Below are 27,259 nucleotides of genomic sequence, written 5' to 3' on the forward strand. Positions count from 1 at the left end.
TTAAAAGAATCCTGTGGAATAAGAGTATTTAAAAGTTTTAATTAAGCTTTTGCAATAGTTTGTCGATGTCTGCGACAACAGCAGCGCCAAAGATAACATGTGGTGAGGATACAAAGCAATTTGGTGGTTAACCCAGTCTCTGCTCCCAAGAGTGATTGTGTTATTAATATCAAATACATCTAGTAGAGCTCGACACATCTTATCGTTATTTACCTCAGTGTAGTATCGAAACAACAACAGTAGTTTCATTTGATCCCCTTGTATTTGATTTCCATCATGCAGAGATTCAGTTTCCTGAACAAACTTGTTAAATGCTACAGATTCACCACCAGTTAAACCAACATACATCAACCACATATTGGTATTCTGGTTATGCCATAAGGATAATGCTCCACGCAAAGATGTCACACCAGAGTTAACACAAATGCAAAGATCGTTATATGGTTCTTTCATCAGTGAATGTTGCTCCTCATCGGGTAATCTAGTGATGTGGTAGGCAGCAAGGAATTCCTGCATGCTGTAGTGAATGAAATTTACCGAAATATCGCGTCCTACTGCCCCAGATTCAGGAAAATGTTCAACTGCTTGTAATAAACCCAATCCATTATTAAAAATTTTAATGGTCGGGCACGTTTTTTCTATTTCATCAAGTGTGAAAACTAGTTGATTTGTATTAACACCATCTAAAGCTATTTTAGAAAGCTGACAAACAACTTCGTAGTATTCTGCAGGTAAATCTGCAATTTTTCCTAATTTCGAAGGAATAACTTTCATTTTACTCAAATTTTGATGAATAGTATACAAAACAATTTTCTCAATAGCTTCTGTTAAAGTTTTTGGTAAACAATTTTGTTTGAATAAAAATATCATAATTGTTAAATACAGTGGAATAGAGCAATATCTATCTATAATCATATTCACACTTAAGAAATCTTGGAACTTTCCTTTTTTCTCAGGCAATCCTTCAAATGAGCGTGAAATAAACGAACTCTGATCCTCCTTATCAAAGCCATGGATTTCAAATATGCTATCAACTACATTATGTAAACAGTATGATCCACTTGGTCGTGAGGTGATGAGTATTTTTGAATGTGGTAATATATCACAGTCAATAAGTCGCAAAATAAAATTATCTTCTTGTAGCTTGTTCTGGCATTCATCAAAGCCATCCAACAAGAATAATACATCATCTTGTGAATCACGTAGCTGCTCAACAGCTTGTGTACCTTGTGAAGCACTAATCAGTTCTTTATTGACAAAATAGAAAATCAAATTTTTAATTGAGTTGATCTTCTGCACTTTAGGATCACGTAAACGCAACACAAAAACAATTTTAAAATCAGTCAACAATTTATCTTCTGCCCAGCAATATGCTATTTCCTTAACCAATTCAGTTTTTCCAATACCTGGGGCACCTTCAACCAATACACATTTTGGTCTAGCACTGCTATTTGGCAAAACAAACAAATCTTCAATGTTTTTAGTTGCTCTATCACCAGCAGATGAGTACACATTAAGTTTATTGGCTAAAGGAAGGTGTTTTTCAAAGTCAGAAAACATTTTTATATTTATTGTACAGTGCTCTTTTTTTGTTGACAAAAGTTGCTCCTGTGTTTTCCTTGAGCTACACTGCACAAATGTTAAATGTATGTATTTTTTCGTCAGATTCGATGCATATGGCTGATCAGTCACACTAACAGCAAATCTTGTGCTTTTATAACGTTTAGAAAATTTTTCAGACAGAGCAGTTAACTCATCTATTAAAAAAAAAACCAAAAAAAACAACCTGGTACAATAACACAAATATGTACCTGGTACCATGGTACCAGGTAAGTGTATAAAATAGTGGGAACATAAAATATCACAACATACATTATATTTGATCAGAGTTACCATTCAGAAAATTTATACTCCTATATCTTTAATGCAGCAAGAATCAAGGGTAGGCATTTTCACATTGAAAGACTCATATTACCTTCATAGTGCCTTGGCAGTGTATTAGCTGAGTACAATGCAGGTTGGCATGCCTTCAAAATGACCTGACATACTTCCAAAGAGTTTCTGCCAATTTTTCTGATTTTTCTGAAGAATAGCCAGAAATTCAGTGATGTCAGGGCCTAGTTACACAACACTACAGTCATGTTTATTTAGAGGAAGCATGCGGCACACTAGCATGAAAAGCATGCTGAAGTCTGGGAGTAGACTTTGCTAGTAAAAGTCTAGCTCCCTCTTACACCTTTCTCTCAGCACACGTAGACTACTAATTTAATGATGGATGTGACCCAGGATACGAAAGACAACAGACAAAAGACATAATCGATATCATGCACACACAATTTGCATTCTGCTAGAAAGGACGAATACCTTTTGAGTCACTTTGGAGGCATGTTTGGGCTTGATTGCAACCAACCAACTATGATTTATACACACACACACACACACACACACACACACACACACACACACACAGATACATTGTTAGAGTTGAAACTGGGTTTGGTCATCCAAGTAATGTCTTGTACTGTTTCCCACTGCATGTGAAGTAACTTTAGAGCTTTGGTTTCTTCAGCTCTTCTATATTTTGGTCTTTTACACTTATGGTTAACTTTGTGTGATGATTTTAAAGCACCATATAACCCAACCAAGTGACTTCATCTATATAGAATGTCCCCATCATCCAAGTGACCAAATCTTCATGTTAACCATCAGCTTCACCTCGGTTTTTAAAATCTACAAAGTTTCTTAAACCCTGAGATACTTTCAACCTTACTTTGTGGTGTAAATATAGGTTAGGAACCCAATCCAAGGTTTTTCATAGTTTTAGGAACTGATGCAAAGCCAAGGTTTCTAATATAAAATTACAAGTTTAAGGAAAAATTAGGAAATTTTCCTTAAACTTGTTTGTTTACTTTTTGTAACATTATTATGACTGGTGAACCCACGCATACTGCATCAAAAGAAAGGATGGCACCAGAATTAATGTTTTTGTCTGAATGGCACACGCCTCAGTTATCAAATACTGCTTTGAAGTGCAGTGGCCATTACGCTTCACTTTCAGCTATGTTCAGCCCGTTACACAGTGCTACAGATGAAAAACAGTAGAAGAAATGCCTCTGCAACAAACCAGTCAGCACGAAAATATGACGATTCGCGTGCACCCAATAGCCAAATGATTTTGAGTTGCTTGAGGAGGCCATTGCTGCTGTTGCAGAGCAGAAGATTTCACATTTGGTAACTTGGGCACCCCCAGATACCGTGAACTTTTCTTTAGTTGTTGCTGATGGGATTGCTTCTGAAACTCTGTGCGATGGGCAACCACATGATTTGAGGCACTCTAGTTATCAAGCTCACTACCCATTAGAATTTCCCCTTCATCATCCGCCTACAGTTAGTAGTAGACCTTAGCACTTTCTGGACCAGATCTATCTGTTTATGAACTGACTTCTGACTTTAATGCTACACACTATCCCAATGATTACCATCCATTCATCTCTTCATTCAATCCACTAGTACCTATCAGTTCCCACTCTTCCCTCTTTACCCTCTTCCCCACTATGCCCAGCATCTCCCTTCCACCTTGACTGTATATTTAGTATAATTATTGTTTTAGCTCACATGTGTATGTTATAGTAGTGGTACTATTCCTAAATTATCATCGATCGCATCGTACTATCAATTACTGCTTCGAAAGTGTAGCCACCATTACGCTTTGCTTTCAGCTATTTTCAGCCCATTACACAGTGTTACATACAAAGAACAGTGTTAGAATCGTCTCTACGATCAATCCAGTCACCATGAAAAATACGGACGATTCCTGCTCACAAACGTACTGTAGGGAAGCCATGTATCGCGCTACTGCGAATTGACACCTTGCAAGAAATGAAGAAATTGGTTCCTAACCGATGACTCAGTGTTTAATTTGTATTTTTAAATCCCATATTCAAAAATAAGCTCTATGACTAGGTTTCAAGTACATTTTGCTAAATACTACACAATGAACATACTTGAAGTCTGATTAAACTACTCAGTAGGTACTCAAGGAGATTTCTAATATGCTAGGAGGTAGTGCTGGGCAATATTTCAATATACTATCAATATCGTGATACTGAACTACACAATACATCGTATCGAGGTAAATTATACAGCCACAATAATATCATTTAGACAATATAATCGCCAGTATTGTATATATCGCCTGATTAAATCTGGCTAGTGGTTGTGTTTCCTGCACTGGCTATATACTTACAGGAAAGACAATTCAATTATGGGTAAATTCCAGCTGTTGTCTGGCACCATTTCACATTCTATGATATAATATGATGCAATAATGTGTTATGTAATGTTACTATAGTTTGATGAATTTAATTATACTCAATATTTAATCATATCATGAATATAAGCTTGTAAATATATCAAATAGCATTATTTTCAGTATTGCCCAGGACTACCAGGAGGCTTCTTAGTGACATCAAGAGTTCATAATATAGAGAGGAAGAGTATCCAACCCTGTGTTACCTGGTCAAAACACAGAGCGTTCAAAGATTGCACAGTGACTATCAGCACCAAAATGTATTATACTAGTATTTTTTAAAAAACTGTTAATTTAAAATGAAGTAGGGATCTATGCAATAATGAGTAGTGAAACAAGAGATGAACGATGCATGCTATTACAGCATAGCTCGATAGGAAAGTCACTACTTTGGCACTGAATAAAATCATTGTTGTAGCTAATGTGCCAAAGTAGGGAAGCTATGCTGTAATAGCATGCATCATTCATCTCCTGTTTCACTACTTTTTATTGCATAGATCCTTACCTCATTTTTTAAATTAACAATTTAAAAAATATTAGTTTGTTTAGTTTTTTTGTTGTAGCACAGCTACCTACAATGTAACTTGTGACTGTTCTAGTAGAATATCTTACATGACTGTTGTATTAGAGTGGCTGTTGTATTAGAGTATATCTCGAGTCAGCCAAAAAGGTGCGCAGCTAGCTAGACCGATAAGAACTAGAATCCTTTTTACTGATAGGTAAGTAGCTAGAATGTTAATAGGTGCATGTGGTCTCTGTACTCTATCGCTACTACTCCACTTATATAGCAATTTATTTGATGGGCGTGGTTGCAAACTTATCCCAATCGTGAAGTTGCAGATATATCTCTTCTATACTAGCGTTGGGACTGAAGCGTTTCTGAAATGCAACTCTGAAATAATTCTGTGACATCTCAATATGCTGCTGAAAGAAAGTGTTGATATGGAAAATTAACGCCTTGATATGGATTCGTTGGATGAAGAAGAACAAGCAGCCTGATTGAAGATAAAAGACAAGGTGCAGAGGGCTTACACTCACATCCCACAAGTAGAGGTGTACCGATAATCGGATCGGCTACAATATCGGCCACCAATATGGCATTTTTTACCAATATCCGTATCGGTACAGAACAGCAGGAGGACCGATATCACTACCGATATTTATACAGTAGCAATGGTTTGTACATAAACGGATTGTGCATTGGTTTTCTACGTTATTCATGTGGTTCATTAGTGCCAGTGGCTTATTGTTCACTCTGCAACAAGCGCTACGCTACGAGAAGCCATATAAATGCACACGATTCTAGTGTTCAGTCTTTACAAATGAAGCAGTTATAGAGTACCTTTGTAATAAAAGAAGGGTCACAGGATAACCAAGGAAACTTGCTGTATCAGCTTCCTCACAAGCCATTAGAATGCGGAGTAATGCAGAAATATCCATTTTAGGCTTCATGGGAGTATACATAAAAATATTTGTGGGTGCCTAATTGTCTGGATTGCACAACAGAAACTCAAGCTGTATACCACCACAGGTACAGTATAGCAATGAATACATGCACATGTTGTACATAGGGTAGGTAATTGTACATTTTCGTGTACTTAAAAAATATCGGATCGACTATCGGTTATCGGCTTCTTTGGTTGCATCAATATCGGATATCGGTACATGCCAAAAACCCATATCGGTACACCTCTACCCACAAGTGAGTTTTTTATTGTGGCGTAAAATGGTGGCTGTGCGCTGCTTCGTTTGGCGCGACTGTGGTCAGGCAGTCAGGCTAAACTTCAAGTTTTATTATTTTAAATTCTATATCCGGCTACCTGTAAGTGCTTTGTTATATTTAATGCTGTATTGCATATTATATGGACTAGTACTATTCCGTAAAGGTGATTTTCATCACGTAAAATGTCTCTAGGGTGATTTTTAAAGGCAGGATTTTTGGCAGCACACAAAATTTTCGAGGCGGTCTCTGCTTAAATAGTACCACCGCTGTTTGACTAGTATATAAAAAATTTTTGATTTACAAATGAAGTAGGGATCCAAGCGATAAAAAGTAGTGAAACAAGAGATGAATGATGGTATTACAGCATAGCTTGGAGGGAAAATCCCTACATTGGCAGGGGCGGATCCAGGGGGGGCTTTGGGGGCTGAAGCTCCCCCCTTCACTTTTAGGCTTTACTTGATCAATATGCTGAGTATTATAATAATAATACAAATACTCATAAAACCACCTTATAAACATCTTTCCAAGGTATTATCAGTGGATTTATGCTAAAGTTTATGCAACAAGGCCCCGGATCAGCATTGGAGGTGTACAAGATCAAAATACTCTAATAGAGCAGTCAGCTAACTACTCTAATAGAACATTCACTGGAAGCATATAGTTGGTTCTGTTATGGAATTTTTCCAAATCTGCCTGCACCTATACATACAATGAAGTGAAGGGCTTCATTCACCTACTTGTGTAGTTAATATGTATGGCAATACTTAATTCAGGTACACAATTTCCATTGAAAATGCTCTCAGATTCAATCTTGTATTGTTCAAATTTCAAAATTTTCCACTTTCAACATTATTATTCTAACATGCACCTATTCAGTGTTGTGCAATTGTGAGAGGGTGCATCATGTGCTTAGTTGTCTGTACCTACCCAAACTTTTCCATTAACAAAATGCTTCAGAGAGCCATACCTATAATCTAAAGGCAGTATATAAAATATCTACAGGCAGAAAATATTAAGAATTTTATGTGGAAATGTCTCCAAATTGCAGTATTTTAGTATCTATTATTCAAAAATTTCCTGGGGAGGGGGGGCATGCCCCCCAGACCTCCTTAGTTCTAGCATGCTTCGTACTGGGAAGTGTGCTTTGCACACCTCTACCCAAGAGATTAATACCTTGAGTTAGCCCCCCCTTTTATAAATCCTAGATCCGCCCCTGATTGGTATGTTATAATAATAATTTTTTTTTGCTCAATGCAAAAGTAGGGATTTTCCCACCAAGCTATGCTGTAATACCATCTTGGCTTGTTTCACTACTTTTTATCGCTTGGATCCCTACTTCATTTTTAAAAATTTAACATACTAGTTTGTTTCATATTTTTTTGTTATAGCATACAGTACAGCTATACATTTGTGACTGTTCTATTAGAGTGACTGCTGTATCAGAGTATCTCGAGTCAGCCTTCATCTACCAGGGGATGTCACTATTTCATATTTTCATTGTGCTAGAATTATGAATACAGCTAGGCCAACAATAACAGGGTGTATCGTCGCGATTGAGTAATAGATTGTTAAGAGACATGGTCTCAGTGCTTGATTGTTATGATTAATTAACCAAGATCGCATTAATAGCTGTGGTATTGAACCTATCCTGAATATCTATGGAGGGTAAGCACTTAAATAAGTTTTCAGGGTCTAAATATGCTGCTCAAGGAATGTCGATAGGGAAAATTAATGCTTCGACATGGTTTCATATTGCATGAAGAACAGCCTGATTGAAGATAAAAGGAAAGACAAGGTACAGAGGGAACATTTGCCAAAACCCCAAAAGGCACATCTCACTGATGAGTTTGTTATTGTGGCCATAAAATGGTGGCTGTGTGCTGCTTCAATTGGCCTCCAGCCTTGTGACAAAAAATTGAGTTTCGGTGATTTTTATAAATTCTATATCTGGCTGTCTGCAAGTGTTTTCTTGATTGTTTTTTTTGTTTTTTTAAATGCTGTATTAAACGTTAGATGGACTATTATTAGTCTGTAAAGGTGATTTTTGTTGCACAAAATGTTACTAGAATAATTTTTAAAGGCAGCATTTTAGGTGGTGCTTGTGAAGGAGTCCTATACGTACTTAAAATATCGCTACTGAAAGGGTACCAATGGACCCTATCCGCATTGATGTCACACCTTAAAAGTGGCGGGCATAGTGTGGGTACTTTGTATCGGGTGTATTGAGAGAAATAGTGTTTTGCTATGATAATGTTTATGTACAGCAGCAAGGAGCAAGGTGAGGCATACATACTTACTCACAAGACTGATGCACGTAGTTTTGTATTCATATCAAAACTTAGGTCTGGTTTTCCCTGGTGGGATTATCTCACATCACGCCAACTAGCCTCTTACCTTCACTACGCAATAGTACTATGTTGTGAAAGCCGCAAACAAAGTTCATTTCGGTTACTCTGAATAAAACGTGATGAAGTGCCCACACTAACATGGCAATTTTGTCAATATGACATCAAAGTGGATAAGGTCCATATTGAAACAAATCACTACAATGTTTCCCTTTGATAAATTGGCACAATTTCAACACCTATGTATCATTGTGCTTCAGTCAGTGAAGCCAAGTGATGAATTTGTACAGAATTATACTGAAGTATTCAGGATATGATGCAACACAGTGTGTTTCGACCAGATAATACAGCATTGCCCTCCCTTTCTATATTATGGTGATATTAGAGACCTCATTAAAATCTATGCATGCCATGTTCTAATTGCCCTTTCATTTGGAAAACTTACTTATCACAGGTATGGGAGTAATATACCCATCTCTTAACTAGTGTAATTATACCAAGGTATTTAGTGATACTGAGGCATTTTTTCTCAATACTGTTCTGTCCTTCAAAAATGTATTACCACCCATCCTTAAGTCATAAACCAACACACATCACTTACAATTTGCTTCACAGTACAGAAACAACACAAAGATATCCTCAGTTGAAGTCTTGTTTCACTGTTTACAGAAGCCATTAAAATGTACATGAATTATTTTTGTAGCACAAAATTTTCACCTATGTTTCAATGTGATTTACTTACAAAACAGAATTATGTGAACAAGTTGGGCTCAGCGGGTCACAAATAGTGCTGATTATTTGGAAAAAAAAAGTCTTAGAACAATAGTGTTTCAATAACAGAATCACTAGCTAATGTACATAACATCACATCAAGACACACAATAGTGTGTTGTGTGGACCAAGAAGCCGGCATGCCACACTGTGGGTATATTGACAGGAAGAAAGAAAACATCATTTTTACACCTTTGTATCTCGGTGATCCCTTATCCGATTGGAACCAAATTTGTAGCACAGTTTCCCGCCAGCTAGGGGAGTTCACATTGCAATTTTGAAGGAAATCACCCTGACCATTTCCGAGATACGAGTGGCCAAAGTTTCAATTTTTTTCTTCGTTTTCTTCTTTATCTTTTCGCACACTTCGCAAAAATTGCTATAAAACACAAACACGTACTCCGATCGCCTTGAAATTTGGCACACATAAAGGGAGTCCAAAGGCAAATCCTAGTATCAAATGTGGTGCAAATCCAATGAATGGTTCAGGATTTATGACCAATTATTTGCATAAAATGTTTAAGCAACATTCAAGATTATTATGCAAATCAAATTACTTATGTATAGAGTGATTAATGATTGGAACAGTTCACCTAACTCTGCCATCAATTAACACTTTTAAACTGCTGTTAGATAAGATTTTAGATTTATTTTTGTATAATGTTAATGCACTGATTGGGTATACAGGCTTTTCCTTCACCCGGGGATGGGCTAAACCGGGACAGGAATGGGGACCAAGAGGGGTAAAACCAGGACAGGGACAGAAACAGTGAAAGTGGATACTAGGGAACCACATGCAGAGTGACAGTGGATGGATAAGACCTTCTCAAGGCTGAGTGATTCAGTTCCAGAAACTGGTAAAACAAGATCAAGATACCCTAATAGAACAGTCACTCTAATACACCAGTCACCTTAATAGAGCAATAATCCTAACCCCAATGCAAAATAATAATAGTTAATGCTTCCCAAGGATCATTCCCCAGGACCCTGTAGATTTGAATTTACTGAATGCACCATCTCATGCACACTAAGGCATGCCTTCCATTCTACATAATCATGGCTGTGTATTTAGGCCCTGGCTTATTACATAAGCCTGGATTGAAAACCAGTTATCAAAAGATTTACTTATAAATGTAAATTATGTATAAACAAGGCTGAAAGATCCAAACACTACTGGAAAAGTATATCTAAACCAAAACAGCAAAGCTGTAATAAAATAGTGCGGCCCTCAAAAAGGCCAGGATGAAAAAAAGATGTGAAATCCAAGGTGGCAGCCAAGAAATGGCTGTGACGGTAGGTTAATGGCAAAAATTTTAATTACGACAATTCAGGTGAATTTGCATTGCCTCCTCCACTAGGATTCGGCACCAAATTCACCTGAATTGTCATAATTAAAATTTCTGCCATTAACCTGCCATTTCTTGGCCGCCACCTTGGATTTCACATCTTTTTCATCCTGGCCTTTTTGAGGGCCGCACTCTTTTTTTACAGCTTGGCTGTTTTGGTTTAGATATCACTTCTTTTTGTATTGCAAGCCACAAAGCCAGCCATAAACTGGCTTTGGTGCTTCTTTTTAACTTGTTTTTTTTCTTTTCTGCAGGAATTGTGGAACAAAGGAAGAAATTTTGTGTACAGCTTTTTGTCTGATTAAAAATATTTCTATATTTAACAATGCATGATAATCACATACTGTAGGTAATAAGGTGACTTCTTATACATAACTGAACTGTAGTTGAAACTCCCATTGTTTGTAGCTGAACTCTTTTTAGAGTGACTTGTTTCTAACTGAATTCTCTACATGGTGATTTGTTTCCAACACATATTTATACAGGGTGATTTGTTTGTAGCTGATCCCTATAGGGTAACTTGTATCTAGGTGATATCTCTACAAGTTTGTAGCTGAATTCTCTACAGGGTGATTTGTTTACAGCTGAACTCTCTACATGGTGGCTTCTTTGTAGCTGAACTCTCTACAAGGTGACTTCTTCTAGTTGAACTCTCTACAGGATGATCTTTTCATAGCTGAACTCTCTACAGGGTGACTTGCTTGTAGCTGAATTATCTATAAGATTAACTGTTTGTAGCTGAACTCCCTGCAGAATAACTTGCAATGTGATTAAGTTATAAACGTAGCTGAATGCTCTATTAGGGTGACTGTTCTATTAGAGTATCTCGATCTCGCATTTGCTACATGTAGTTGGCTTTTGAATCATAACTCAGTAATTTGTAATCCGACTCTTCTGTACTACTGCAACCACTTTCCATGATGCTTATTCCAGCTACACACCGATTTTCAGTTCATTACTCTAAGCGGTTTGCCTGGTAGGCGTGAAAACTAAAGGTTTATTTATTCATAAAAATCGATCGCGTAATTGTGACACAAGTTGGGTTTTGTGTCATATCTCGACGGCCTTTATCTCGATTCTTTTTAAACCACAAAAAGGTACTCCTACAATGACTACTCCATCTACATAGCAATTTCCAGCTCATTCCTTCAAGTGGTTTACCTTGTAGGCGTGACAGACCTTCGACCTTTTTTTACGCGAATAATCGGTCGTAACTCCGCGAACGTTCATCGGAATCCTACCAAAGTTGGTACTGAGATCTGCCTTAATGAGCCCTTTAAGTGTGCCACATTTCAGCCCGATTGGAGCACGCATTTGTGTTTTATGGCAGATTTTGCAAAGTGTGCGAAAAGAAGTAGAAGAAAAAAACCAAGAAAAAAATCAAACTTTGGCCGCTCATATCTCGGAAATGGCTGGAGCGATTTTCTTCAAAATAATTTAATTTGGAATCTAGACTCCCCTACCGTGCAGGCACTTGCGCAGCAAATTTGGTTTCAATTGGATAAGGGATCATGGAGCTACAAAGGTGCGAAAATCACGTTTACTTTCTTCCTGTTAATATACTCACGGTGTGGCTTGCTGGCTTCTTGGGCCGCACAACACACTACCGTGTGTCTTGATCCATGAAATCCCAATGAAAAAAAAGCACCCACTCAACTGTAAAAAGTCAGGCCCAATGGTTGGGGAATGATCCTTGGGATGTATTAAAATTAGATTCTTTATTATCATTTTGCATTAGGGTTAAGGTGACTGCTCCGCTTAAAGTGACTGCTCCGCTTAAGGTGACTGCTCTATTAGAGTGACTGTCCTATTAGAGTATCTTGATCTTGTTTTACCAGTTCTGGAAACCACTCAGAAACCATTCTTAAGCAGGTCTTATCCACCCACTGTCACTCTGAATATAGTTAGTAGGTAGTCCTGACTGTAACCCTTCATTTCCTTGTCCCTAGTAAGCACTTTCACTGTTTCCATCCCCTGTCCCCATCCCGGTTTTACTCCTCTTGGTCCCCGTCCCTGTCCCCGTCCCAGTTTTACCCAAACCCTTCACCCGTATTTAATCATACAGTGTAAATCATAATAAAACAAGATCAATTTGTTGTCACGCCTACAGGGTAAACCGCTTCATGGAATGAGTTGAAAATCGGTTTGTGGGCAGATAAACCATTGTAGGAGTGCTTTTTGGTGGTTTGAAAGCAATGGAAATAAAGATCATGGAGATATGACATGAAACCGAAGGTGTGTAACAAATGCGTGATTGAGATTCGTGAATAAAAAATACCAATAATTTTCATGCCTACCAGGCCGCTTAGAGCAATGAGCTGAAAATCGGTATGTAGCTGGAGTAATCATCATAGAAAGTCCTTGCAGTAGTACAGAAGAATTGGATTACAAACCACCTTCGAAAACCAACTCTGTATACCAAATGCGAGATCAAGATACTCTAATAGAACAGTCACCCTAATAGAGCACTCAGTTATGGTTATGACTTACTCCATTATAGAATTCTATTACATTACCAGTTATTCTGTAGAGAGTTCAGCTCCACACAGTTAATCTTATAGACAGTTCAGCTACAAGTAAGTCACCCTGTAGAGAGGTCAGCTACAAATATATTGCTGTAGAATTTCGAGTCAGAACATTACAAGTCACACTGAGGAGTTCAGCTATAAACAAGTCATGCGCCCTGTAGAGAGTTCAGTTACAAAGAAGTCACTCTGTAGAGAATTCTGAGAACAAGTCACTGTGTAGAGAGTTCAGCAACCAATGGCTGTGATGGTAGATTAATGGGAAAAGACCACAGTGAAAAAAGATGTGAAATCCAAGGTGGCAGCCAAGAAATGGCTGTGATGGTATATAGGTTAATGATAAAAATTTTAATAACAACAATCCAGGTGAATTTGGTGCCAAGACCAAGCGGCAGGGTGATTTCTCTACAGGGTGATTTGCTTGTAACTTAATTCTCTACAGGATGATTTATTTGTACCTGAACTCTCTACAGAGTGATTTGTTTGTAGTTGAAACTTCTGCAGGGTGATTTGTTTGTAGCTGAACTACAGGGTGGTTTCTTTGTAGCTGAACTCTCTACAGGGTAATTTGTTTGTAGCTGAACTCTCTACAAGGTGATTATTTCTAGCTGATCTCTCTACAGGGTGACTTGTTTGTAGCTGATCTCTCTACAGGGTAACATGTTTGTAGCTGAACTCTCTATAGGGTGATTTGTTTGCAGCTGATCTCTCTATAGGGTGACTTGTATCTAGCTGAACTCTCTACAGGGTGATCTGTTGATAGCTGAAATCTCTACAGAGTGATTTGTTTGTAGCTGAGTCTCTACTGGGTGACTTGTTTCTAGCTGATCTCTCTGTAGGGTAACTTGTTTGTATATATAACTGAACTATCTACAGGATGGTTTCTTCATAGCTGAACTCTCTACAAGGTGACTTGTTTCTAGTTGATTTCTCTACAGGATGATTTGTTTGTAGCTGAACTCTCTACAGGGTGATTTGTTTGAAGCTGAACTCTCTACAAGGTGACTTCTTCTAGTTGATCTCCCTACAGGGTGACTTGTTTCTAGCTGATCTCTCTACAACATGACTTGTTTCTATATAGTTGAACTCTCTACAGGGTGATCTGTTCATAGCTGAACTCTCTACAGGTGATCCATTTGTAGCTGAGTTCTCTACAGGGTGGCTTGTTTCTAGCTGATCTCTTTGTAGGGTGACTGACTTGTTTCTAGCTGAATGAGGGTTAGACGCAGTTTAACCCAGATTAACTGGCCGATCGTAGCCTGGTTCTCTAAAAGTGTCACAGAGATAGAGGACGGAAATGGTGGCAGACTATTCGGCGTCACGTGCACGGAACAATAAACATACACGAGGCAGAAGTGCGAACTAGTTTCCTTTCAGTGAGACAGTACAGTAGAAGAGCGATAGCAACAAGAGGAAGACACTTGTGTGGGATAGTCGGTCGGCTACAGCGGATAACGAGGAACTGAGTAGAGAGAATGGCAGAAAATTGTCAGCAAAGATGCTGCTCAAAGAAAACAGGAGTCAGGCCAAGAGTAGCTTAGTGAAGGCCTCACAAAAGCAGAGCCGGACAAGCGAGACTGACTCGCTTGGCCACCAACCGTCACGAGGTAAGTAGAAGCAAAGGGTTTCTCCCTGTAGCCATATGGCAGAGGGATGACAATACAGTTGTGTTCACGGGGCGAAAGAGCGAGGGATAAAGGTGGGGGCTGTGAAAGGGTCGAACAACGCAGGATGGTATCGAAACCACAATTAGACTAGAAATAATAGGGGTGCTGGGCCTGTAAACGTTAATTGAAAATTGTCAGTATATGTACTGAACCAACGTTCCAGCAGTCAAGGAAGGCCAGCTCAACCGCAAAGATGGTCAATTATGTGCTGAGCTAACGTGCCAGCAGTCAAGGAAGGCCAGCTCAACCGCAAAGATGGTCAATTACATCATAGATATTATATACTATGTAACTGGGATTGCGTACCAACTTCGTTAACACTTATCAACACTGCCAATCCGCATTGTACTTTAATATACGGTCTTCTGTTAGTAATCGTAAACGTTTCCCATAAAACTGGCCACCTCCTGGCGATTTTACTAATACGAAAGATTTTAACCTCTTCAACATTATGTAAACAGTGAAAGGATACACTAGAACACTTCTCAATAGACTGAATTACCAGGAAAACGCTTGAAAATACACCATAAGCATTGTGCAAGTGATTTTACAATCCTCAAACTCGCCACCATATTTCATCGAATAATGACTCAAAAAACCAAGCTACAATCGTCATGCCTATCTTAAACAATTCGTCTGTGTCCACTCAACCAGCAGCATCATAGTAAGTGACATATTTAGCCATTTAATAAAAGCTGAGATCCCCAAACACCTTCCAACAACACGAAGCGGATACCACTATTTTACCACTCGCACTCATCTGGACAGAAATTGGTCAATGTATGTTGCACTTATAGGACAACTTACCTACCATGCATGTCAGTTAATTGGGGCGAGCCCCACACTAGTGAGAGAGCCATAAGTCATCGTCAATTACACGGCAATTTACGATCAAATACGAAAACTTCCAGTCATCATTCATTACACGGCAACTTCACGATTAAATACGGGGAAAAAACCATATAAGTTCTTTAGTGTCATACCAGGACACAATAATATACAAAGTAGTGTCAGTCATCGTCAATGTCACAGATGTAATTAACAGTGTAGATTACTGGACTTCCTTATTTGTACTTGTCATAATGGATGCCACGGCAAAGTTAAACAGCATAAATTACTGAGCTTCCTTATTTGTACTGTCGGTCATCGTTCATTACACAAAGTTAAACGGCATGGATTACTGAACTTCCTTATTTGCTGTCAGTCATTGACTCATCATCAATGCCACAGCGATTTTTCAAAGACTTATAGTACAATGGATAGAGATTACAAATGAATACCAGCTAAGAGGCTGCCTGCACGTTATTGGATCTTCGATAGCAGTGGAAGTGCAAGCACGTAACTACAAGATAATGTGCACCTTCCCGGTGATACTCCAGACTATTTACAACTGAAAGATGACATTGTTAGCACCTAGTGACAATAGTGATGAAAAGCCACCAAATTATTCACCACTTGAACTGAATGCGCAGTCTTCGACACTTCGACCATAAAATGCACAGTGGTGTATAAATATTTTAAATAGTTACATTGTAATATTGAGGTAGTTATTCATTACTGAAGGAACATGTTCCAATACATGTAGTGACTGCCACTCACTACCTACATAACAGAAACAATGCCATACAGTCACCAGATCATATACAGCACAATTACAACTACACAGGCTTGCCCCATGATGCTGATAGGATCTGTCTAGTCAAGCAGGTGGTGTAAATGGAGGTAGGCTCAATGCGTAATGTCACATCATCACTAAAATTTCAGCACAGTTATTACATCGATAAACACCCCTCCCCTTTGAGCCATCATGTGCTAGGTCAAGCCCACTATTTACTGGCACATGCAATCCCAGCTCTTGACAGGGCAATCGAAGGTTAGTTTGAGGTCATTGACATGAGCTGAAAGTAATTCGGGACAGTATAAATGGAGTGCTAGAGAGAGGTAGTAATCTAGGTGAGAGGTGCGAAACAAGTTAAAGCCATACGTGTATAGAAAATGCAATACTGTTCTTTGAAAGAGGGAAGTCATTAAGTACACGATTGGGTTATTAGTATTCTTTCCGTTTTTAGTATAATGATGGTGGATAACTAGGCTAGATAAAGTGATGTATTAAGCCATCTAACATGTACAAGTTAATGAAACGTACCACAAAAGAATGTGCAAGGAACAAAAGTATTGGGAAGTACCAATACAGGTTTCACTGAATTGCAAGACACAACAGAATGTATATACATACAATAGTCAAGTTAGACCCCAGTATGCCATGGGCAGAAGCATCCAGGACTGTTTACTGAGAATCTACAGTGACAAACCTAATGAGTTTGAGGAAGATGAGATTACCTTGGTGCCAGTGGAAATACTGTCAAATTCCTCCGCTTTGACATTCAGAGCACTGGGCAGTTACGGTAACATGATCACTGTCCACCACCATGCACTCTACAAGGACTCTGACATTGGTACAGATGTACAGTGACAATATAATTAGTGCAGTACAGTAGAAAAGGTAATGAACCAGTTGTACTGAGGAGTGTGTGTGTATAAGCAAAAAGTGACAGGGATGGATTACAGTATGTTAAATGATGGCATTTCACTTATATAATAGTTTACCAGTACTGTACATGTGTCAAAGCACACTCAGAAGGCTATTTCCAAATATCAATGGGTATGTTAGGATTAATTGGTAGATGGTATGTGGATGTTGTTAATTACATGGTATGACAAAAGGGGGGTGTATATAGACAACAAAGTTGATTGTTCAGTTTCGGCAGCTCTGCGTTGTTGAAAAGTTGCTAATAGCATGCTAAGCACAGTGGGACAAAATGGTGGTGCATGCATATGGTTAACTGAGGGAAATATGCTGAGGCCCCGAATCCAGATCGCATATGATTGGGGATCAAAGCAAAGAGTAAACAAACTAAAACAAATTAAAGAAACTCCCGTTGCTTGGGTGAGGCCTGGATTACATAGTAACCCAGCCTCTGGGTACAGTGGGCACTGATGCCCACGTGTCTCACCCAAGCCTATTGAGGTCACGTGAGCCATTGGGGAGGCCATGGGCATGCGGTAACGAGCAGTCCTTTACCCAGCACGGGGGCAAACCTATGTAGGTATTAGGGTGTCGCTGTAATGCGTAATCGTAGCCAGTTAAATGAAGGTTAGATGCAGTTTAACCCAGGTTAACTGGCCGATCTTAGCCCGGTTCTTTAAAGTGTCACGGAGATAGAGGACGGAAATGGTGGCAGGCTGTCTGGCATCACGTGCACGGAACAATAAACATACACAAGGCAAAAGTGCGAACTAGTTTTCTCCCACCTCTCCTCTCCCAGGGGTATGTCTGAATTCTGGTGTAATGAGCTTAGGCAATACACTAAGACTGGTGTTGGGTACAGTGGGCATTGACACCCATGTGTCTCACCCAAGCCTATTGAGGTCACGTGAGCCGTTGGGGAGGCGGTAACGAGCAGTCCCTTACCCAGCACGGGGAGGGCAAACCTAGGTAGGTATTAGGGTGTCGTCGTAATGCATAATCGTAGCCAGTTAATCTCTTTGTAGGGTGACTTGTTTGTACCTGAACTCTGTACAGAATGGTTTCTTTGTAGCTGAACTTTCTACAAGGTAGTTGATTTGTAGCTGAGCTCTCTACAAGGTGACTTCTTCTAGCTGATCTCTGTAACTTGTTTCTAGCTGATCTCTCTACAGGATGATTTGTTTGTAGCTGAACTCTCTACAAGGCAATTTGTTTGTAGTTGAAATCTCTACATGGTAATTTGTTTGTAGCTGAACTCTCTACAGGATGACTTGTTTCTACCTGTAGCTGATCTCTCTACAGGGTGACTTGTTTCTAGCTGAACTCTCTACAGGGTGATCTGTTCATAGCTGAGGGTGATTTGTTTGCAGCAGAATTTTCAACTGAAACCAGATGAAGAAGACCGTGAAAACACAAGGAGAAACAGTACGAACTCTTTTATTATTGATATCTGTAAGTATATAACACTTTCTGTTATGAAAACAGTTGTTGGTTAAACATCATGCATTTTCTGTGTTTTTATATTGGCACTATAGTGGCTTATGTGCCTTTAAGGGTTAAACCATTACTGCTAAATTAGAATTGCTGCAGGTGTAGGCAACCTCATTACTACCTTGTTTGATTTCCAATAGGATCAGATTATGCAATAATTGCATGCTATTTTGTAACTATATGAAAAGGGTGAAATCGAACATATCAATGGTGTTTGGCCTAATTTCAAATATCTACAGCTTGTTGGTAGTTCAGTTCTATGTAATGTGCATGGCTTATGCATGCACATAAACTGCCCTATAAATACCCAACTACATTCGACCTATTGAAAGCAAACTGATGGGACAATTGATCACCTTCTTCATACAATTCCAAAATAGCATGCAATTATTGCATGATCTGGACCATTTGGAAATGATATTTTGGAAGGCTCAGTCTCACATATCGATGGTGTTGTCTGTAGTTTCTAAGCTACTCTTGAGCCCCAGTCCACACGACCTCTATGTTTCAGTGGAGCCAGAGGCTTGTACCAATCTCCCAAATGTTGGGTTATTTATTGGATGGTAGTAAACCTTCTGAAGACTTTGAGCTCCAGTCTGCTACCTTGCATGAGGCATTTGTGGTCATAACAGCATCTGCAGCAGCTGAAATCATGGTGCCTCGTACTGAGTGGCCTGAGAAAACACTCACACTGATTCCAACAATTCTAAGCACTTCCGGCAACCACCGGGCTACGGTTGGTAAGGATACAGGTTTGTGTGGCTTTGACCATGGCAACAAACAAGTTGCTCACATTGCGGGGTCTAAGTTTAAAGGTTGCAGCCTCGTACTATTTGAGGGTCTCTACTGGACATAGCTACAGGTTATGTGGGAAGGCAAAAATCAAGTGGCTTTCCTTGTCTTGATTGCTTTGCTAGTACTGCTAGGAAAACACCACGCCTTCGGGGCTAAACTGTTGATGGTCTGTCTGCAAAGAAGACTAATCTACAGAGCAAGATGGCCTGGTTAATGCCAATAGCATTGTCATCTTGGAGGTGAGAGGCTTGAGTGACTGAGATGGGGAGGGTCCCAAGCTCTCCAAGTAATGTGAGACAGTCTGCATGTTCCAGGTGGCTGTATAACATGGCAGGGGTAATCTGGCACTGAAAGCTCCCTTGAGCACTCAGCATATCATGGGGTGCTTCCCTATCATAACACCGTCTACCTGCATGGTCATGAACAGAAGAGATGGCAGACCTGAAGGCATTCAGAGAGCTTGACTGGTAGCCCCTTTGCTTGTGTAGTTCTGCTAGAAAATTTGCTACATCAGAGGTGGGTCCTGAAGCAGGTTGGCAACCGTTTTCAGCACACCACATGGTTCACTTTCAATTAGACTCTATTTAGGCTGTTTTGGGTGGGTAATAAATCTCATATACTCCACCTTGTTTTCTAATAATTATACTCCACGCCTTCAGGCACAATATTACATATGCTTAAAATCTAGGTTTATCCAATCGCTATGCATTGTTCATGTGCAGTGATTTAACGAGCGCGATTATTGTCACGTTAGGATGCATAGTTGCCATGGCGCTAGTATTATTGCAAGAAAACCAGCCTCTTTTGCCAAGCCTACAGCAGAAACAGCCGTGGATGAGGTAAGTAATCCGAATGTAATGTTAAATAGAGTCTAAAGCAGTTACATGGGCACAATGTGGAGTCTATGAAATTTATAAACCCTCAGGCCCTTAGTAGCGCACGAGCGAGAGGGTTTATAAATTTCATGGACTCCACATTGTGCCCATATAACTATTATATATGTGGGTCATAGGAGTGGACTGACTTGGCCCTCCACAATTTTAGCACTATGATGGGTAGGTAAACCCCATCAGATGGCCCCAGTCCTGCTGGAATGCAACTACTGCCTCCTCCAGAGGGTTTGGTCTCCAGCTGAAGAAGCAAGGTATCTGGTACGTCAGTTTGGAGGCAAATACAGTAGGTCCACATAGTGGCCCGAAGGCTTCCTTAATGGCTTGAAATATGCATGGGTAGAGCATCCAGTTTGACCTGTCTGGGATCCTATGTCTGCTATGGTGTTGGACACACCTGGAATGTGTTGGGTTGATAGGGCAATGTCCCTGTCTAGAGCCCACATCCATAGCTCTTTCGCCAGTCCTGTCAACTGGCACAACACTGTGCCTCCCATGTTATTGATGTATGCCACTGCTATGGCATTGTCCAGTTGAAAGAGTATCAAGATTCCTGAGGTTCCCTTCAGGAAGATCTTTAATGCAAGTGTGGCTGCTAGGAGTTGATGTGCATAGCTTGTTCCTGCACAGACCAGGCACCCCCCGTGCATGTCTCTGCACATGCTCCCCAGTCCAGCTGTGAGGCATCAAAGCTGATGGTCACATGCTCTGGATTCTGTTGGAGAGGTTTCCTGGATAGATGTTCGTTCCACTTCCAGAGAAGCTTGTCAGAGGGTCAAGGGGGTCACATAGATAACTTGGGTTGCTGGACTGAACTTCTCCTGAAAATGAGACAGGAGGCCAACAAAGTAGTCATGTTGGATATCCTGACTGCTTCTGCCTGAATCTACTTCACCTTGTCAGCTGGGAAAGAAACCAGCAGAGTGCTGGTGTTCACCACCATGTCCAGGAATTCTAGTTCAGGTCATAATTGATTTCTCAGTATTGATGATGAAGCCCAGGCATTGAAGGATGTGAGTTAACACCTCCGGTGCTGTGCTGCTTGTACTGCAGTCTCCGTATAATAATTATGATGTCATCAATATAAATGACCATTCTGGTCCCCCATGGGCACATGTTAGCCCAAAAGGAAGGCAGGTGAGCTGGTAGTTTACTCCCTCTATGCTGAACCGTTGATGATCTGGATGCACTGGTACGTATATCATGAGGTAGGCATCCTTCAGGTCTACCTTTACCAACCAATTTCTGTGCCTCAGCAGGTCTCGGAGAGTGGTTAAGCCTTTCATTTTAAAGTGAGGGGTTGAGGTTGATTACTGGGCTCATTTGTCCATTCTTTTTGGGGACCAGGGACAGAACTCTGTCTGAGGGGAGTGACTGCCTACTACAGTTAAGGCCCCTTTCTCCAACAGGGAGAAGACTTCCTCCTATATTTGAGCTAGTTGCTCTGATGAGAAGGAAGGCACTCTTGGCTTTCTTTCCTGTATTGGTTGCCCTACAAATGGTATTTGAAAGCCTGTAGTACCCAACTATCCTTTTCAACACCTTCCAAATGTTGACAAAGTCGGCCAATTTGTCTGCCACCCTCAGAGAACTCTCTGTCTGAGGTGGAAAAATGAGCCTTTGACAACAACAATTAAATTTGGCAATATTACAACATTCTTTGCAGAACAGTTTTTAGTCATTTCTTAGGAGGAACTCTCTTCCCCAAAGGGTAAATCTTTTTGAAGTTGGCAGGTTAAGAGTACGGTGGCTGCTTCCATGACTTTGGTCCTTTCCCTGCCTCAGTGGGGAGGGGTCCAAACAGTCGAGGGGCTGCACTGGTCCAATCTCTCTCCTGAGTCATGGCGAAAGGTACCAGCTCCTTGTACTTCTCCAGGATCCTGGATCTCCTAATTTGCGAGGTCTTGTTAGCTGCATTGGCTATATTCAGTACCTCTAGAAGCTGATTGAGTGGACCAATAGCCTCCTAGATCAACCCTTGTAGGGTAAACAGGGACCAGTCAGTAGATTTCGCTTTACTCCAGAACTCTGAAGCCATCATAGTATTGAGAAAGGGGGCTCTCGTCAGTTTGTTCTGAGGTAGAGTGTTTTTAGTGGCTATACAGCTCACGTCTCTCAGCACTGGTCATCTTACGGGTGAAAGTGTTGGTCAGAAACTTATTAGTCAGCTTAGTCACAGGGACAATGTTAATTGGCCTAGTTCCTGCCTCTGGATCATTGCCATCTAGCCGAGTGGGTCCTGGTTGTCCATTTCCTTGGCTCACTAGGAGCTCTGGCTACCGGCAGAGCCGGTGTTCTGGATCACCAGGCTATTGTTGTTGTTAGTGAGTAGCTGGTTAAATAGTGGGACAGAATCGTCTGCCATTTCGTCCACGGCCCCTGTGTTGACTGCCTCCTCAGAGGTGTTGGACTGAAAAGAGCTCACACAAAAGTTCCATCATATACTTACTGCACAGGTTCAGTAAAAGCCTTCTTGTAAGCCCGTGTCAGTGTATTTTCAAGTTGGCACAAAGTTATATTTGTGCTATTTCTGCAACTTAAATGAACAAGGTACGTACTTAAGTAAGCTTTCATGCTGCTTACTATGGGTTGTGCCAGGAAAATAATGGCTTTAAAAGCTGGCAATCTCATATTGAAATGGACCACCCTCCCACATGCAAATGTGCCTGGGTACACAGAATATTTATTTGGATATTATGGGACAAACACAGAGACATACATGCATACACACAAAATTCGATTGAGTTAAAAATGTAAGGCAGTGTACACCAATGCTGTGAAACATAAAAATTAGTGGATAAAAATGTATGCACACAATAGGTGCACAGAAAACAAGAAAATAGTGCAGTGTGTGAAAAAGATGTTGTCACCTAGGACCAAACCCAGGTTTGGTTAACAACAGTTTAATCCACAAACTGTTTGTGTGTGGAGTGTAACTTTAATTTTTAGTGAGTTTTCCTAAGCCATACAGTGTTTCAACATACTGTAATGAACATTGTACATATTTGAGTTACCAGATGATGAGTCCATGATTTTTCTATATGCCATTACCTGCTTTGGATGCCAAGTAACTATGAGCAGAAAGTTCATCTTTATAAGTTGTGCATAAAAGGTATGGTACAGCTCAGCTTCAAGGTAATGTTCACCCGCATCTGAAATACAGGAAAGATGCAAGCAAAGTCTGTGCATATTGAGGGCAAGTCATGTCCTCTCGCAATTTGTACTGTGACTAAACTTGTGTTGCGACAAGTACGCACAGCTATAGAACTCTATACGTGGCTACAGTGTAATTTTATATGGACATGTGAGACGCGTACAGAACATGGGCAAAACGTGAGTGAAATGCAAGCAAAACGAGGGGAAAACATGTCTAGGACATGGGCAAACATTACCTTGGAGCCATATGGTTAAAAATGTATATAGTAGAGCAGCATGTTCAAACAATGTGTCATTTGTGATGTAATTATGAAACTTTCCACATAAATTTTACTTCTTATACCATTTTCTTTTTAATATAGTGCCATTGCAGATTTGACCTTTGGCCAGTGACCTTTACAGCCTAAACACCAATTTGATTCCGATCTCTCTGATTAACATGTAGCTATAACCCCATGTCTTCAAGCATACTGGCTGTTTCTCTTCTCCATTTTGGCAGAATAGACTAAAATTCTGTCTTAATCACATTAACAGTCAGTAATTTTCTATGTACTTATCAGGAGTAGAGTGGGTTCTTTGCAGATACCGACAAATTTCTGAAGGGGTGGAGGATTGGAATGTACAGTTTACACAATAGGTGCACCGTAAGGCAGGTAGCAGTGATATTGATACATACGTAGCAAAAATACAGTAAACCACTTTAAAAATGGTCAGTGATGCTATATACAACTGACACATTTACATTTCCTCACCTTTACATACACTTTCAGAGGGTGATGACACATGACCTATTAGTGATTACAAAACAAAATGTGACTCTGGGTTTCATTACATGCAGTAGTATATCTAAATATAAAAGCTAATTACAAAATTAGTTTAGTAAAATTATGGTCATGTATCATAGGTTGTATACCAGGCTACTTAGTAGCTTGCTGTGAAATATGCATGCAATGGCTATAATCATTTGTGCATTATCATAAAACAGTCACAATATTTGGTAAAATTTGGTATTTAGTAATAAATAGAACTAAGCAAATACTTTAATCAAGAGTTAATAATAGTTCACTCAGTGGTGGTGGAGCAGGCCAGGCCAGCTGTAAGCTGAAGACTTTAAAAAAGGTTACTATACCGGCTGACAATAGCTGCCCTCCACCAACTATATTCCTTATTTAAACTACGCTAAGTAGCTTGCTACACTGCTTCTCTGAATACTGTAACTGCTCTATTAGAATATCTAGATCTTGACTGTTCTATTAGAGTATCTCGATCTTTTCTTGTCCCATAAAAGTGGGGGTGGCCATGGCCCCTCCTTCTCTTGCTTTAATGCATAACATATACGTACATGTTTTGGCAACTACAGTGGAGCCTGTCTAAGCCAGTCACCTTCAAAATTTTTGACCTTAATAGGCAAGTGGCTGCTTTAGACAGGTAGATTGGCTATAATATTCCCTTATAGCAAATTTAATTAATTTTGGTAAGTTACCTTGGCAACAACTATTGCCAAGCAAGGTGCTGAAAGAAAGGTTCCGTGAAGGATCATTGCCGTTTATCCAGTGAAAAGGCTACAGGGTAGCTAAACAGTGTGTAAGTTTTCTTGTAAAGCATATAGGTGCCACTGTCCTAGGGAAGTTTGGGTGAGTACATGCCAAGTTGCTGGTGCCAACTTACAGAGTTGACAGGCAATGACAGCTCATGCACTTGGTGTTCAGCATTCAGCTTTACTGCATTCAGCATTCTTAATTAATTCCTTTAACAGTTTATTAAAACTTCAAAAGATAGCCAAATCACACCGTACCACACAATGCTGTTAAAAATTGGCTGGTAGCTTTGGGGCTAGCTCTAAAAATCAATGATATACAAAATCTTGCACAATGTTTTGAGTCTCTGCACAGTGGCTAGCTATCTCAACAAAGTTTAATTTTTAGAAGTGGTTACTGAACCGAAAGGTTTTTATTTTCGCATCTAGTAGTTGCCCCAAGCATTTGACTTTAGGGGACGAGAAAAGTAGTACTAGCGTTAGGGTTAGGTCCAGCTTTGGTTCTTCTTCACCTTTAGGTTATGTTCTTCTTTATACTGAGACTACTTGAGTAGCATTTATAAGATGCAAAAGTAGGAAAGATGCCTAGCTAGCAATGGTAGCACAGTGGTTAGCATCAGCTTGCCTAAAGCTCCAGTAACCCAGGGTTCAAATTCCGGCTGTTTTTTTTTTTTGTTTTTTTTTTCCTCGTTCGTTTATTGACCCTTTTTTTGTCTAAGTTGTGCTGTCGGTTCAATAGCTAGTACGGCTTATTGAACCGACTTTCGGTTCAGTATCCACTGCCTTAATTTTTACCTTGCAACAAAAGTGATTCGACCTTACTAGCCGTGTTATCCATTCTAATAACCTTCAAAGCATTTATCAACTGGTCCCAAGTGGCCTTAGTACCAGAAGTCTCCAACCACTTGATCAACATTTTTCTACAACAGCACTCAACACTGGATCTGTTGTCTTTTTCAATGATCTCTAATGAATTCTCATGCTTCGTATCCAGTAACTCAAGGCCAAGTTCGTACCATTTTGTGGCAACCTCCTGCACTACGTGTCGATTTAAATCTTTCATTGCAGGCCGGCTGAGAGCTCGACCTATATATTTAAAGACAAACAAGAACGTCACAGTAAAAGGCACGCCGGAACGTAAACACACACGAATACTGCACGGCAGCGGCTTGCAACCTTACTTGTAGGCTTGTCTGAAAGCAAATCTGTCATCTTCCTTTGTTACGCATGTTACGTTTTAATATCAGTGACCAGAAATCTACAAGCACTTAATAATAATAACAATAAAATCACCCCTCCCACCATAATAGCGCCAATTTCGAGCGCCAAGTTAGGAGTGGTGCTTATTAATAGACAAATTTCATAACAAAAAAAATCAACCGTTGCCCCTAGCAACCTAAATTTTATGTTATTTGTAGGTGTCAATGTCTTAAGTCATCTCTCCAAGTTTTAAAAGGATAGCATATATAAGTCATGAGATATGACATTTTGAAGTTTCAATTTTCCCATGCATTGTCAATGAGAGGGGCAACAGTTGCCCCTTCTCGGTAATCACACAAATCATGGGATTTAAAGGATGTCATATCTTATGACCTATATATGCTATCCATTTAAAACTTAGAGAGGTTATTGTTGACATTCACACCTACAAATTAAGTAAAATTGAGATATGTGTACTTTTGAATTTTAGGTTTTTGCATACGTTGAAATACCTGATTTTTGTGATTGCCCAGAAGGGGCAACTGTAGCCCCCTTACATAGATATGTATGGGAAAATCGCAAATTTCAAAATGTCATATCTTATGACAGATATATGCTATCCTTTCAAAATTTGGAGAAGTTACTTCAGATATTATCACCTAAAAATAAAGGGAAATTCAGGTTGCTAGGGACAACAGTTATTATTATACGCTATAAAGCCTTATTATGGAATTTGTCCATTAGGATTTTTGTGCGCCGATACTGGAACAGCTTACATCGTTGCCGAGATCGTTGCCGAGATCGTTGCAGTAGAAGAGGAGATATATTAGAAAAAAATTCCCAGGACTCACAACGGTTTCTTACTAAACTAATGGTGGGTGTGATTTGTTGAGTGTTGCATAATGCGGGACCCATAGCTACTATACAAGTTTAACAGCAGGTTAAACAGGGTTAACTGGCAGGTCAACAGCACTAGA

The 27,259-nt window shown here is 39.7% G+C and overlaps 1 protein-coding gene across 2 annotated transcripts; it reads right to left on the reverse strand.

Annotated features, from left to right (window-relative positions):
* Positions 1–26,377, reverse strand: LOC136237834 (protein NLRC3-like). 2 transcript variants are annotated; one of them, XM_066028052.1, is made up of 4 exons: positions 26,264–26,377; positions 25,878–26,168; positions 24,298–24,333; positions 1–1,757 (listed from the first exon to the last, which is right to left on the reverse strand). In XM_066028052.1, exons 1-4 carry the CDS (start codon positions 26,292–26,294, stop codon positions 1–3), a joined length of 2,115 nt encoding a protein of 704 aa, XP_065884124.1. In that variant the 5' UTR covers positions 26,295–26,377. The 2 variants fall into 2 exon arrangements, with proteins under 2 accessions (XP_065884124.1, XP_065884125.1); XM_066028053.1 differs by lacking the exon at positions 25,878–26,168 and having other exon boundaries at positions 26,264–26,376.
* Positions 26,378–27,259: the final 882 nt, after the last annotated feature.

This window comes from Dysidea avara, chromosome 11, assembly GCF_963678975.1.
Source record: "Dysidea avara chromosome 11, odDysAvar1.4, whole genome shotgun sequence".
Taxonomy (NCBI): domain Eukaryota; kingdom Metazoa; phylum Porifera; class Demospongiae; order Dictyoceratida; family Dysideidae; genus Dysidea; species Dysidea avara.

Excerpts from the sequence above, each read along its gene's own strand:
- LOC136237834 (XM_066028052.1), bottom strand. The coding sequence starts at position 26,294 with ATGACAGATTTGCTTTCAGACAAGCCTACAA. Across the intron at positions 26,169-26,263 it reads GCTTTCAGACAAGCCTACAA|GTCGAGCTCTCAGCCGGCCT; the intron begins GTAAGGTTGCAA and ends TTAAATATATAG. Across the intron at positions 24,334-25,877 it reads CGAATCACTTTTGTTGCAAG|GTCATGTGTCATCACCCTCT; the intron begins GTAAAAATTAAG and ends AATCACTAATAG.